Genomic DNA, 14528 nt, shown 5'->3' on the forward strand with positions numbered 1-14528 from the left:
GTTTTAGATGTGTTAAGAGAATTATCTAACAAAATTCAGTGAAACAGACCAGTTAGGATATTTAACTTGTGATTTTTCCATATACGGTATATCGATATTACGGAGGCCCTATACACGGCCATGGGTCAAACATATTATTTCCTCAGTTTTCCCATGATAAAAAGTTCAATTGTATTAGTTTTCCTGAAATCACAAGTTAATATGATTAACAAACTTTTTTTTCCCCCCAAGATCACAAGTTAATAATGTCATTATCAAGAGATGTTATCAAGAACTGTTGTTTTTCTTGAGATAACGAGATTCAGTCCAAGTTTGAATTACCAAGAAAAGTTTCAGATGTGTCTTGCCTTGTCCTGCATAATTTTTTGTCTTGAGCCCCTCTTTTCTTCAAGGCAGCAAGGAGCGATATGTCCAGTACAGCACTGCTAAATAAATCAGTGTTGACAAAATATGAAGTGAGCTCGACTGACAACATTACATTGATTCAGTTTGTTATTCACTCAAAGCTAATTTAGAATAAAGCTTAAAAGCATCAAACAAATGCAGAAAAAGGCTTACTCGCAAGCATGAGTGTTCAAGTCATCCATCAGTTGCTTTCTTGTGATCTTTAATGAATTACAACATTATCTCAGGAAAACGATGTTCATTATCTGAAAATCTTGACAAAAATGATCTTGTTATCTCGTCATAATGACATAAATAACTGGTGATATCGGGAAAACAAAGTTCATTATCTGTAGATCTCGACAGAATTATCTCTTTATCTCGGGGAAACAACAGTTGTTATCTTGTGATAATAGCATGAATAACTCCTGATCTCGAGAAAACAAGTAAAACTTAACTCCATGATTTACCATGATAATCATTATTTATTTCCACCATACTAACCAGCCTTACAGTAGTTCCTTTGCTGATGTTTTTTTAACTCAAGGGTGTGACCAACTCTTATACGTGTCTGCCAGTCGGTCTGTGTCCGTCTCATTACCGCTCCCCAGCCTGTCCCCACACGGTCCCGAAGGGCTGCGTTCCACAGACGCCCATCAGCGCGGAGGAAGAGGAAGTCCCCAGTGTAAACACGAAATGCTTTGAATTGGTTCAAGCAGACAACACCAAATGGCTAAACAATCTCCCCAGAAAAGCCCCTCAGCTTCTGGTGCAATAAAATTCACATATGTTAGGATTTATTGCAGATTCTACACAAGAGTTTATTTTGGGGCGGCATTTAGTCTAGCACGTACGGTATCAGATTAAATTTAGAGAAAAGAATGACTAAGAGAGATGACCTGAAATGGTTCCTGGGCTAGAATTGACTCAGGGCCAAGACTGGACTGAGTTGTGCACCTGAGCTTTCTTAATCTCTCAGGATAACACAATATAACTGAACTTAAAATCACTACAAATCTTTTCAAACCTCCAGGTGATATGATTTCAATTGGCTCTTTCGTAAATAAAATTCTTTAAACGATTTCAAGTTTCTTACAACAAGAATCGCCTGTCTCAAGAACACTGTTGTAATCAAGTATATTACCTTGATACTGTCAGAAAATGCCCCTTTTTTCAGAGTGTTCTTGAAACTAGTGACATGTTTTAGATGCTGGCAGAGAGACCTGTCTTATTTCATGAAGCTCGGTGTTTGAAGGAAATTCAAGTGAAAAACAGATCCTCACTCTACTGGCACTGCAGAAGTCTTAGAGAGGGTTTTAAATCTAGAGTACTGTAAGTGCCAGCAACACCCTTGTTAAGGTGGACATTTTTTACAGTGTAATGAAAGCGAGGTCTCTGAGGTCCATGGCAAAACAAGCCCTGTAGTTCAACTGCTTTGGGAGTTAAAAATGATGACTGTATGTTGTGATTTCAGGAAAGTTGTGAGTGAATATTAGCGAATGCTATGCAGCCCTCTGGTATGTTTGAAGACCCAACACTGGCTGCTGTGAGCACTGGTCTAATCCCATTGCCACCCTGTCACTGTGCCAGTTTACCTGTCAACAATTGTTGCTCCTGGCCTGCAGTTTCAGTTGGGAGACTGTAGTTATTCCTGAGCTCAAGGTAGACCCACTAGGGAGAGCTCTATCTACTCCTTCTTTGTGCCCAGGAGAGGCAGCAGGGGAGCGGGGAGAAATGCCGTGAGGAGGAAGAGGAGGAGGAAGGAGGACAGACTGAGCCCAGCTGTTGGCTCATTTACCAACCCAAGTCTCTCTCCCTCCCTCCCTCTCTCCCTTTGGCTTCCTGCTTTTTTATTTCGAACATGTGTGTTGTGGTAAAAATGTGCATGAGGGTACAGACTGTCACACATGCACACACACTAACACTCACACATTATCTCACCCTGTTTCTGTGGTGTCCCTCTCTCTGACAGGCGAACAAAGACCCGCTGTTTCTGACGGGGGTGACCTTCCCTTCAGAGTATCCTGCTAGCCCGGAGACACTAGTCAAGCTGAGTGTGTATGATGCAAAGGACAAGAGCCAGGAATCAGTGAGTAAACAGTTGTTGTGTTTCTGAGTGTTTGTTGCATGTTTGTATGTTGAGAATCCAGTTTGTGTGTGTGTGTGTGTGTGTGTGTGTGTGTGTGTGTGTGTGTGTGTGTGTGTGTGTGTGTGTGTGTGTGTGTGTGTGTGTGTGTGTGTGTGTGTGTGTGTGTGTGTGTGTGTGTGTGTGTGTGAGAGAGAGAGAGATAATGATGAGAATGTGTTCAAAGCCAGTTGTGGAGCAATCATCTTTCAAATGTTGGTTGTGCGGCACTGAGCTTTAAACTTTACAGGGGATGAACATGAAACACTGTGAGAAATCTGCTGCAGAATCTCATTATGTTTAAATTTATCCTACAGATTCGGAGGTGCAAAGAGTTGTGTGCTGATTTATAGCAGGCTGTGGATTATGGCTCTATCTCAGTAATCATTCGATTGAGTCAGTCTGAGACCAAGACCTTTTGCCTTGAGTTTTGAAGGAAAAGGGTGTGCAGCCTTCGATGAGCATCTGAGCATGGCAGCTCGTTCTCTGGTGTTGATCCCCTGAGAAAACCAGCCAACACATCAGTGGGAATGGGAAAGGGAGCCCAACATAGAATTCTGAATGGTCGGGGCTCTCTGATTCAGACATTTTAAACAGACTTTATAACAGACTCTTCAGTGTGGGTGTATGCATGATCTTAATCAAGCACCCCACTTAACCCTGAGTGCTTAAATCATAAGTTGGCATTACTTACTATGAAACACTCATGAGCTTTATAATGAGTAAGTCTTCATTATAGCAGGGGTTAGTATTTGCAAATGTATCACATTGAGGCCTCTGGTTTTGTGCCACAAAGCCAGCAGTGGCAGATCAATAGTTGAAACATGGTTTCAGTGCCATTTTGTTTGGCAGAAGTCAGATTTTGTGCACTAGTAGTATGACTGTTAACAGTTTTGTAGCTTCAAACAAATCTATTTACACAAAGGTTTTTCCACCTGCTGTCACAGTTTCTTATCGCAAACCTAAGTACCAATATCCATGTCATACTCTTCAAAAACTCCTAAACCGTTTAATGTATATTGAGTTTTGTGTTTGTACCTGTCTTTCATTTTATATGCATTTAAGTGCACACTGAAGTGCTAATTTAATGTGATTATGATAATGAATAAAAGGAATTACTGGAGTAGTGTGGTAGCTGTAGGAGTGCACAGGTCAAACAGTGATGGTTATCTTCAGTGATTGCTTTAATGTTCAGACATCACACCAGGCTTTACTAAAATATGAAAAACAGGCTTTTGTGTTCACCAGACTGGTTCACCACTCTGCAAATATTCCTTGTTTATAGAGTGAAATCGTTCAGGAAGCATCCTCAGGATGCGTCCCAAGCTCCATCAGACATCTGGGGACATTTTTCCTTGAAGCAACTCCAAACACAGCTTCCTCTGGATAATTGAAGTAATATTTTAATTTGTGTCAATGGGATTATTATGGGAAGCTGTCAGTTGATGCAGTCGCGTAAACAGCCCGACTATTCCTTTTCCTTCAGAATAAAGAAATAGACCATCATAAATGCAAATGAAACACATTTTATTGTCTTATAGGTTATTTAGTTATAGCCATTCCATTGGAATTATGCAAAGGGATTTCTGTCTCCTGACACAATTCAACTGAAGCAAGGACATCATCTGGTCTTGCATTCATATTTGGTGTGCCAGATCTCAGTATTTGGGAGAATGTGTGTTTGAGCCATGGGACTCTGCATCCTGGAGACAATAATCTCCCTCGAGATGTGGGCCTAGGCTCCCGTCTCGTGGTAACAGAGGGACAGAGGGTAGCTGATTTGAGGCTGATTTGTGGCAAACTCCACCTGCTGATAATGTATTCATCCTGCTCCAGCTCCTTCTCTAGATTGTGCTGCACTGTGCCAGAATACCTTTGGCTGCCAAATTTGCAAAAACTAGATTCTGAGCATGTTCTCATAGTTTGCTCTTGTACTTGCACCCGATTTAAACAAATTAAAGAATCAAGTGATCATTGACAAATTCTTTGAAATTGAAACTCGGATGTGTTTTTATTTAAAGGAACATACTGCACTATCTGTTGTCCTGTCATTTAAAACAGCATAAAATGGAAAGCGAAGTTAAAACTTCTATTCTTACTTGTCCAGTACTTTGCAAAGAAATAGATGCTGAAACATAAAATATGTTGATCAATTTACTTTAATTTGACTTTTATTTCGCAGCACACACACTTGTTTTTCCTGGAATGGCTCTAACAGGGGTCTCTCGCTGTATCATCATTTACCTGTTTGAATTCAGCTGTGGAACATACAGTAATCCCAGATGAAAATTACTTGAAATGGGAACACAATGGTTTATTCTAAGGTGTGTGTTGAATATTCATGTTGAACAACACCCATGTGAGCTCAGCACTGTATAAACTCTCTGTTCATTGTCCGCCTCCTTCCTGGGAGTATTTCTTGTGCTGTGCAATGTGCTGCCACCAGAGGTTTTACCAAATTAAACAAGTGGCCAGGCAAGCTCATGCCTGGATACAACGGTGTTTTACTGTGCCTGATGAAATATTTACTACCTAAATTCAGGTTTTAAAAAACTACTTTCCTAGGTAGCTGCTTTCTTACAGTGTGTAATATACAGGCACAGGATATGTTAATGTATTAACCGCTTTAGAGTTTGGCATCTTGAACGTCTCTCATGCTGTCCCTCACTCTTTCTCTGTGTGAGTGATAGTTCTCAGTAGCTCCTGTCAGTCTGTCAAGAATTTAACTGATACACAACACAGCATTTCACTCAAGCTTGAAGCACTTAAAGGTCCAGTGCATAGGATTTAGGGCCAGAAATGGAAGATAACAATCATTATGTTTACAATTATGTTTACAGTCGTTTATACTAAGAATCATTTTGTTTTTGGTACCTTAGACAGAGCCTTTCATAACTACAGAGGGAGCAGGTCCTCTGCATTAATCTACTATTTAGACATGGAGATGCTCAACCTTGCTTACAGTTTTGCCCAGTGGCCACTGGGAGGATTGCAGCGAAAAGATCCCCTGCAGCCCGGAAAGTGTTTTCCCGTTCCCAGCGTGAGAAACTCTACTGTGCATATTCAGTGGGCCGCATAACCAGGGAGTAAAGCTGGAAGCTAGAAAACTTTTTTGGCATATGTGCCAAGCGAGCAATTCTGATTGGAATAGGCGCCATCTTTGCATTAGGGGCCTACTTCTTCTTTGCAAATCTATGGTCCTCTTCCACCGAGTCCATCATGTGTCACATGTATTTCTACAGTAGCCAAGAACTTACATGCCAAACACTGACTCTAGGACCATTTGCGTTTTTTGCGTTTTAGCAGCCACTGTAGGGAAGGGTGAGGCGAGGGGTGTTCAGTTGGTTGCAATCTGCAACCTCACCAAACAACGCCAGTAATTCCTCCACACTGGGCCTTTAAAACTGATCCACTAGCCTTACAGGACACCTCTTGCTAAACTTTATACACTCATCTTCACACCCCCCACTGCCTTTAAATCAAAGGGAAAAAGTTTTGAATGATAAACTGCATTCACAACTTTCTGTGACCATTTAAAAAAATTAGTTAAAAAATGAGTCTCAAGTGTTTTTGTAGCCATTTCAGAAATCCCATCTCCCTTTCTCTTAGTGGACCTCATGTGGTGGCCTTACAATACTTGAAGATCTTTATTTCCTCTTTTTTTTACCCAAGCACCAGTGCCCTCATGCTGCGGTTGGCTTTTAGATTTTTTGGCTCCGCTCGGCTAGGCACAGCGTGCTTGTCTGGGTCTCATTAGAGAGTCTTTAAGTGACACAGGCATGACCCTGAACACGAGCTGGCACAATGCGTCAGCCCCCAGCCGCTTAAGTGGCAGATCGGGAATCACTCAGCCAAGGCTCACTCATTTAATGTTGGGTTTTTTCAGAGAGAGCGAGCATGGGGGCAATTTGCTGTGTTTGCTTGTGTGCGTATGTGTTTTACAAATCAGCTGTCAAAAGTTTTACATATCACTTTCAGCTCCCGTAGCAGATGTTGTGCCACGAGCTGATTCACTGCGATGGAAAGCAGATAGCACACGTGGTAACCACTCAATATGTATTAAAGAAACTTAGCAAATTTGTTTTCTGAGATGCCACGTCGTCTGTTCACCAGAAGAGTTTTGGAGTGGAAATGAGAAGGGAAGAAAGTGTAACAGTGAGGGGGAGGGAACTGATGGAGCGAGGTTTATACATGACTGCTTTAACATTCGTAGGGGACCGGAGAATTTCATAGTAGGATGATTTCCCTCTGCCTTGGGCTTCCCATTTAGATATTCTAAGATGACACTGGCTGCATGGTCATGAATATTTGAGAACACGCACTGGGCTGAGAGGACGATAAGTGAGGGAGTGGAGGTGTGAGAAGGAGCGCGACGGGGTTAGATATCTCTCAGGTGTAAGTGATCCCCCCCCCAAGCCCTGGTTGTCAAAGGATGACAGGCTAGCCTTACTTTGTCACTGATGTCTTACCTGCAACTGCACTCTGAATGCCTCCCAGGGGCAATAAATTCCCTTTTCAGCTCGCATTCTGATCTCCGAATCAAGAAATATTCACTCTGGCTGAAAAGAAGTTACTTCACAGAGATCACTTCATTTAAAGCAATTTTATCAAAGGCTCAGCCAAATCTTTGAGTGTAATGCCTTAAACAAAGATGATTCAAAGTATAACTAATTTGCTGCAGCTTGACTCGAACATTGTTAAAATGAGAAACAAGAGAAAGCCATATCAGGCAGTCATGGTAGAGAGCACAAAATGATTGTAATTACATTTCAAATACAGGCTAGAGGTGCAAGTATAAAACAGCTTTTACCTGCATTGGGGGTTGGAGTGGAAGATGGGGTCAGACAAGCCATTTAGGGCTCTTGGATTAAATCTCAGTGGCCAATCATTATCTTTAAAGTTCATCAGAAATCAGAGTGAGGCTCATCCCAGAGAGGTGTGATAAACAGAGGCCTGGAGTTAAAAGCATATGAAAGAGGCAAATAAGATTCGTTGTGTGTGTTGCGCGCATTATGTTTGTGCTCACTTACCTCTGTGAAGAGGTTTGAAGACACCCTGCTAATGACAGACCTGTGGTTTGTTGTCAGTGCAAACCTATTACTGAGTGTTCTTGTGGTATAAAGGGATAGGACAGCTGCCTCTGGAAGAGCTCTTCTCTCTAATCACAGCCTCATTTGTCCTGCCTTTGCTCTCTGCAATCTGGAATGAATGTGTAATGCAGTTTTCAGTTTGCATTCCTATTACCGGCCATGGTGAGGAATTTTGATTGGTTCCTGCGATGTGCACCGTAGTGTGACAAACAAAAGACCTCATCTGAGTAAAACAGGAAAATGGCGCATGTCCGGTCATTCCCATAAAGCCGCCATAAAATGTATTCAATCAAATAAAACACAAGCACAGGGGTTTTTACTGTGTTGCTATAATGGCCATTTCCTTCTCTGGCCGCCACAAGCACCCTGATGAACACACACATACACACTCACACATCTGTGCTAAAAGGATAAAGCAAGATATCTTTGATTCAGGGGGCAACGGAGAAAGAGCTGATCAAAGTTCCATCTCAAACTGCTGGCCTGCTTGACACACACATATGCTACACACACACACACACACACACATATATACGTTGAGAAAATTGGATAGAGGTTTTATGAGAGGTGTCCTAAAGCTTGGTAGGATGAGGAATTGTTGGATTTTTTTCAGTGGGTCCCTTGTTTGAACTTTTTACATCAGTTCAGATATGATTTTGAAAAAGACAGTCCATTTGTTCTCTCTCCTTATGTAGTAACAGTCGAGACTTTAGGTCCAAAATCAGGAACAGGATGAACTCACTCCAGTTGTTTGTACCCTGGAAGCATTTTATTATCAGTAAACAAATGATGTGCAGCAAGATACCAAAGGGAAGTCATATGTGCCCCGTGCTTATTTGAATAACTGTCGCATTCCCAATCACCTAGTGTATCCTAAGGAAGAAACACAGTAACATTGATACAAGCCAATGGGTTGGGCTAGGCTTGGGCCACCATCGACCACTGAGCCCTGTACCATTGCATCATCACAATTTTAAAGGTCCCTACCAGAGAGCGCTAAAAAGCAGTGTGTCCCCTCAGAGATGCTGTTTGGAACATGTGGTAGAGAAAATTAAAAGTTTGTTATTTATTATTATTATTTTCTTATTAAATCTGCTCAGTTAGGGAATCCAAGGATGCTTGGTTACATTAGTGGCATCAGTGTTTTCTTTTCTGCGAGCTGCCGTCAATGTGTTTCTCTCAAACGTTCCCTCGTTATTTGTGTTTTCTTAGCTAAGCTTTCTCAATATAGATGGCAAACTTTGTTTCAAGCTTCTGAGGCTGAACACAGCTAAGTTACAGACATGCGGTGCAGAGACGAAGATCCTTTTAAATGCTGCACAGGGATGTATGTAGGTGGTGACAGGCGACAGTTTTCTTGCCTGGTTGAGATCGGTGGGTCAGAGCGACAGCAGCAACAGCTGTGACTACAGTGATGTGCTAATGAGCAACTCCTGCCTTAAGGCAACTATGAGGAGGTACACTACCTCCAATTCAAAATCACATATTCATCCATCGCAATTGTTTCAATGTGGACATCGTCATGTGCCAGACATCGCACAACCCTAGGTGTTACTCAGATATTCACAAGCAAAAATACTTTTCTCGCTTGTTAAAAAATGATTGCAAGTCACGACAATACCATTTACCGTATTGTATTGACTGTTGTAAATTCCCTTATTCTGCTTATTCTACCTAATTTGAGAACTGTTTGGCAGATATTAGCCACATCTCAGGAGGCAGTTTGAGCAGCCACTGTTCCATGGTGAATTGTCGCTCCAATTATGAACTGCTGAAGTATGGAGAATCCCAGCCCCAGTTAATCCTGCCCTGTCAATAATCATGATGTGTAAAAGGCGGTGTCTTGACATATTTTTGGCGCAGCCACTTGCTTTTAGCTGGATGAGTGTCAATGTGGTGGGAATTTTCTGTAAGTGCACAAGTTTACTGCCAGAAAGGGAGAGGGGGGAGAGAAAATGGAAGCAGACAGTGAGAGAGGGCTATAGGACACACACACACACACACACACACACACACACATGCATGCATGCATGACCGACGCACGCACACTCACTCACACACACATGCACACACAAACACACTGAAACGGAGAAACACACTTTTACAAGAACCAATCTCAGAGATATCCAAGAAAGGTCTTGGTAGTGATTGGGTGGACAGCTGAGCAGTGATAACCTACGAGAGTAACAGTCCTCAGATAAGGACTGTCTCCTGTCTGATGGCCACTTTGCTTCCCTCACCATCATTGTGGCAATGTCAGCCAATGTCACAAGTGCTGAAAAGTACTGCTGTTCAAGTCGGCAATACTAAAATTAGTCAAACTAGTGACCTCTTGCTTTTTCTCGCTCCCTGGGAATCTTGCCAAGCAGAAAATGCGAAATGATTTAATGGTACTGTTGGTATTAGATCTGCCGCTGTAATGGATGCATACTTTTCATGCCCAATTAAAGTTATATCAACACAGAAAAACACAGAGACTATCAATATATAACAGTGTTTCATTCTTTATTAAACTAGGTCTGCTTGGGGTTTTTTTTCTGCAAAATGCAGCTATATTCAGAGCCTCCTTTATGACAATTGCCCTTGTATTCTCAAAGCAATGTTTTTATTATTGCTTGCAACATTTATCAGAATCAGCTTTATTGACCAAGTGAGTATACACTACATTTACAGAATCTGACTATTCTACTTTTAGTTTGATCTCAGTATGCTTACACAGGAATAGACATAACAGATAAGAACAAAGACAACAAAGCTGAACAAATAAAGGCAAAGAATATGCAGAAATGTTATGTACACAAGTATGTGTAAATATATCTAAAAAAATATATAAAAAGCACCAATATTTGATTTTTCACTCCTTACTTGTGTTCAGTTTTTGTTTTAAGGTAACCTTTAACATGTGTTGTACTTTTATTTGTATCATTGTTTGTTCAGGGTGTGAACATAGTGCTTTCTTTGAGTGAGATACTTCCACACCTGTTCTCAGCTTCCCAGCACAACCATAGTGAATGGTACGTGTACTGCACTTAAACTGAGCTTCACTACTTCTCGAATGACCAAAGTGCTTTTCGATTTGCCTTTCATTCTCAGACAATCATCAGGACTGTCTTGCTTAAAGGGAATCAAATCACCAAACCTGCGATTAATGGCCGACTCTTTGGCCACAGAAGCCTTTATAAGTCTGATAGCCTGTGCTGTCGGCCACTGAGAAGCTCCACTGGTACAGCTGGGGTTAAGGGTCTTTCCCAGGAGCACCACAGTGGTAAAATGAGGGTGGATAAGCGCTGCTCTTTAACCTTTCCAGCAGATTTAGTCTGCTGGGTTTCAGGATTAAACCAGCTGCTTTTTCTTAGGTCCTGTTCACACGTACTTATTAAAAGGTTTTTCTGTTTTGGCCTTTCATACACACTGAAAATTGAGCTTTTGGAGAACCTCTGCCAGGGTGAAGATATTCAGAAACTGCAATTTCAGTGTTTACACCTGGACGGGAAACAATGGACGGGAAATTTTTGGAAACACTGATGCAGGCACACACGTTTATCTGTGTATGTAGCATCTTTAAAAAAGTGTGAACTCAGAGTATGTGTTATGGTATTGTTGTATGGTATTAAGTGTTTGAGTTTGTACGTTGACAGATTGGACTTTATATTAAGAAACAGACATTGATAATTCAAGAATGGAAAGAGAGACAGAAAAGATGCTTACAACATTTTCCCGACAAAATAGCAATACCCAGGAAGACTCTGTGACGAGCACTCATGTTTCCCTGCCTCTTTCAGAGTATGTGAGTGACCGACCAGAGTATAGACTGAGCTTCCTGTTTACAACAGCATGAGCGTGCCCAGTGTACGTGAATGGCCATGGATATGCGTCTTCAGGTGTGTTGATTGGACGGAGATGATTTCTGTAATCTGTTCTTTTTTTTGTAACTCTATTTCCAAAAATGCCTGCGTAAGCAAGGACAAGGCCTTAGACTGTATAGGGAAACAAAATATGGCATGCCAGGCTGAGACATGAAAGGGCTATTCAATAATCCTCAAAATGGGTGAATCAGAGATCCACGTTAAAGATATTAATGTGTGCAAATTAACAAATTCTACCTTGACTTACATCAGCAGGTGGGTTGAATTGTCTGACCTTTCAGTCAATCAAACGCTTACGAATTCATTTTTGAAAATTTAGCAGAGGTGTGACTTCTGCCAATCACAGCAGAGAGCTCTGTGGATGGTGACAGGTTTGACATTTGTCAATCACGACAATGGCAAGCGAGCCACATGGATGGGAGCAAGTCATAACGGTGGGAACTTGAGGGGCGGCTAAGGGCATCGCTTGTGGGCGTTTGTGTGTGAGAGAGAGAGAAAGAAAGAAATTCTTGGCTTTCAGCATGCAGCTATGATGCGTAGTAAAACTTTCACCAGGGAGAATAGATGCAGTCTCAGTGATTATGATATGATATACTGTACATAGAAGTTTCATTTTTGCCACTCTCACATTCTACACATTCCAACTGGCCATAAATTATCCTCATTTATGAGCATTTAATTTTCCTATTCTACCCAGGCAGGCAACAAAGAGGGCATTTGATTGATTGCACAATTATACTTGTGTGAACTTGTGTGAACCTCTAGTTGCCTCTCCAAATCTGGGAATTGCCTCTCTTTTATTTGCCCTGCAGCCATCGGGCATTACAGAGTGTCTTTAGAAATCCTCTTTTAAAAATTCTCCTTGATTTCAGCTCATTTTACTAAGTTAAATTTTTTGTGCTTTGACAGCCTTGCTAATTATTCTCTTCATTACTGAGCCTCTGATTTTGTTTTTAACACTGCGCCAATGAGTGTTGCCAATGGCCTCAGCATTTCAGCCCCATTATAAGCAAAAGTGAGACGATAAAACATCAGGCGAGAAAGGAGAGAAGAACCTGTTTTGCCTTGTGTGATAATTGGTGTAGCAGAAATAAAACACCTCTGGAAGAGACTTTTGCTCTAAGTGCTTGAGCTACATTAAAGCAGCTGGAGAGTACTGATGTAGAGGCCGGCTGCAAGGAAAATGTATGGATAAGTGGCAGATATTAGAGGGGTAATGCCTGTCTTGTTTGTGAACACAGCCTGCAAATCAAGCTCATCATTAAGACACCGTGGCAGCTTTTAATATTATGGATTCAGAATATATGCTTTATGGCAAGCCTCCAAAACCTGAATGGGATTTGCCTTTCATAAGACCGTTTGACATAGTAATGAATTAAAGTGCTTCTTCACTGTGAAGTTCCATACAGATGTGGTGAGATTGCCCTCAAAGCCCTGAAAGAACGGCTCTGCCTGCTTTTTCTTATTAAAAAGAAAATCCTGTTAACTTTAGCACACTTGTAAAAGTGTTGGAGCCAGACGGATGACAATTGAGGGGGAATAAATGGTCCCCGACCCTGGAGAATAGAAGGTTTAAACACTCTAAAGCATTTTTATTGACAACTGAGCACTCGCTCTGCCATGTCAGGTTAACACTACATATGTCTCTCATGGCATCTGAAAAGCCCTATGGACAGGCTATTAGGAGCGTAACATGTCACGCTGAAGTGATGTGTTCGAAAATATCTCAGACTCGCTCCTCTGAAGTGCTTTCTCACTGTAATGATATCATTTTCACTGGCTGACAATACTTCACGCTCCTGTTTACTGTATTTAGGATGGCACCAGATAATTACTTTGTTTTCCCACATTGTTTCCCCCCACTGTGTTGTCATGCACTTCAATAAAGTGACTCATTGTGCCAATGAATATTTACAATAGTTGGAAATTAAGTGCACTCTAGGTTTTTTTTTTGTGAGGGTGCGTGCAGTCATTTGTGAAAATAGTTGTTGGAATAGTGCACACTCATTAAAAGCAACCAACTAAATCTAAGCAGAGAAGCTAATTACTTATAAAACTGCTGAGCAGATGTCTGGTGCTGGTGCCATGAGGAGACGCCCTTTCTTTCCAGGGTAAAGCCACAAGTTAACCCAAGTGAAGTACACCAGTAAACAGTCTATTAAAATACAAGTACAAGTACAAGTTACCAAGATGCCTTACTGGAGATGTGAGTTAAGTGCCAATGAATTGAGTGTGTTTTTATTAGTATTTATTTAATTGGTACATTTTGTAACTCTGTAGAAAAGACACTGCATTTACAGGTGATTTAGTAACGTTTCGAAAAAACTGTGTAACTGCACCCAAACACACAACAAAAGCAACTTGCATAAGTGTACAGAAAATAAAGGGAAGGACAAAACTAATCAATGTAAATGTAAAGTTGTGCACATGAATGCACTATAAAACAAAAGTGCTGTCAATATTCATATGTACAGACGAGTAAATATAGAAGCATGCAGAAAAATGGAGGGACAAAACAAATAAGAAAAGAATTAAAGGACTACCTCTACATTTTGGGAAATACACTTAGTCACTGGGTTGCCAAGAGTTTTGATGAGAAGATCAATACCACTCTCACATTTGTCTTTTCAATATGAAGCTGGAAACAGCCACTGCTTTGCTCAGCCTGGCATAAATACTGGAAACTGGGGAAAACCACCAGCCTGGCTCCATCCAAGGTAGCAAAATCTGCTTGAAGCTCATTAATTAACTCATTATAACTTGTTTGTTTAACCAGAACAAAAATAAAAGTGTAAAAACAACAACACAGTAACATGGCGGCCAACTTCTAACAGCAGCACATTAGAGATAGACTCGTTATGTTTTTACCTTAACAGTAAGATACCAGTATACATGGTGTAAATGTACCATTTCAGTAACAGGTCACTGAATAAAATAGCTTCCAACATCTTTGATAAAGTGGTATATACTGCAATTCATTTTCAGTTGGATGAAAAGAGCACTTTATTTTAAGATTTGTTGAAAGATATGTTGTGTAGTCACATTATCCCATATGTTCCCAAC

At 41.0% G+C, this 14528-nt stretch overlaps 1 protein-coding gene across 6 annotated transcripts in view; it reads left to right on the forward strand.

Annotated features, from left to right (window-relative positions):
• The window catches only part of inpp4b (inositol polyphosphate-4-phosphatase type II B), a 238217-nt gene that overhangs the window by 121292 nt on the left and 102397 nt on the right, over nt 1–14528 (forward strand). For all 6 annotated transcript variants that reach the window (XM_084374031.1, XM_084374028.1, XM_084374032.1 and 3 more), the window contains one exon: nt 2357–2473. In XM_084374031.1, coding sequence (XP_084230157.1) covers nt 2357–2473 — 117 coding nt within the window. The remainder of the gene's footprint in view (nt 1–2356; nt 2474–14528) is intronic.

The sequence above is a fragment of the Pagrus pagrus genome (assembly GCF_965226575.1).
Source record: "Pagrus pagrus genome assembly, chromosome: 2".
In the NCBI taxonomy this organism is placed as follows: Eukaryota; Metazoa; Chordata; class Actinopteri; order Spariformes; family Sparidae; genus Pagrus; species Pagrus pagrus.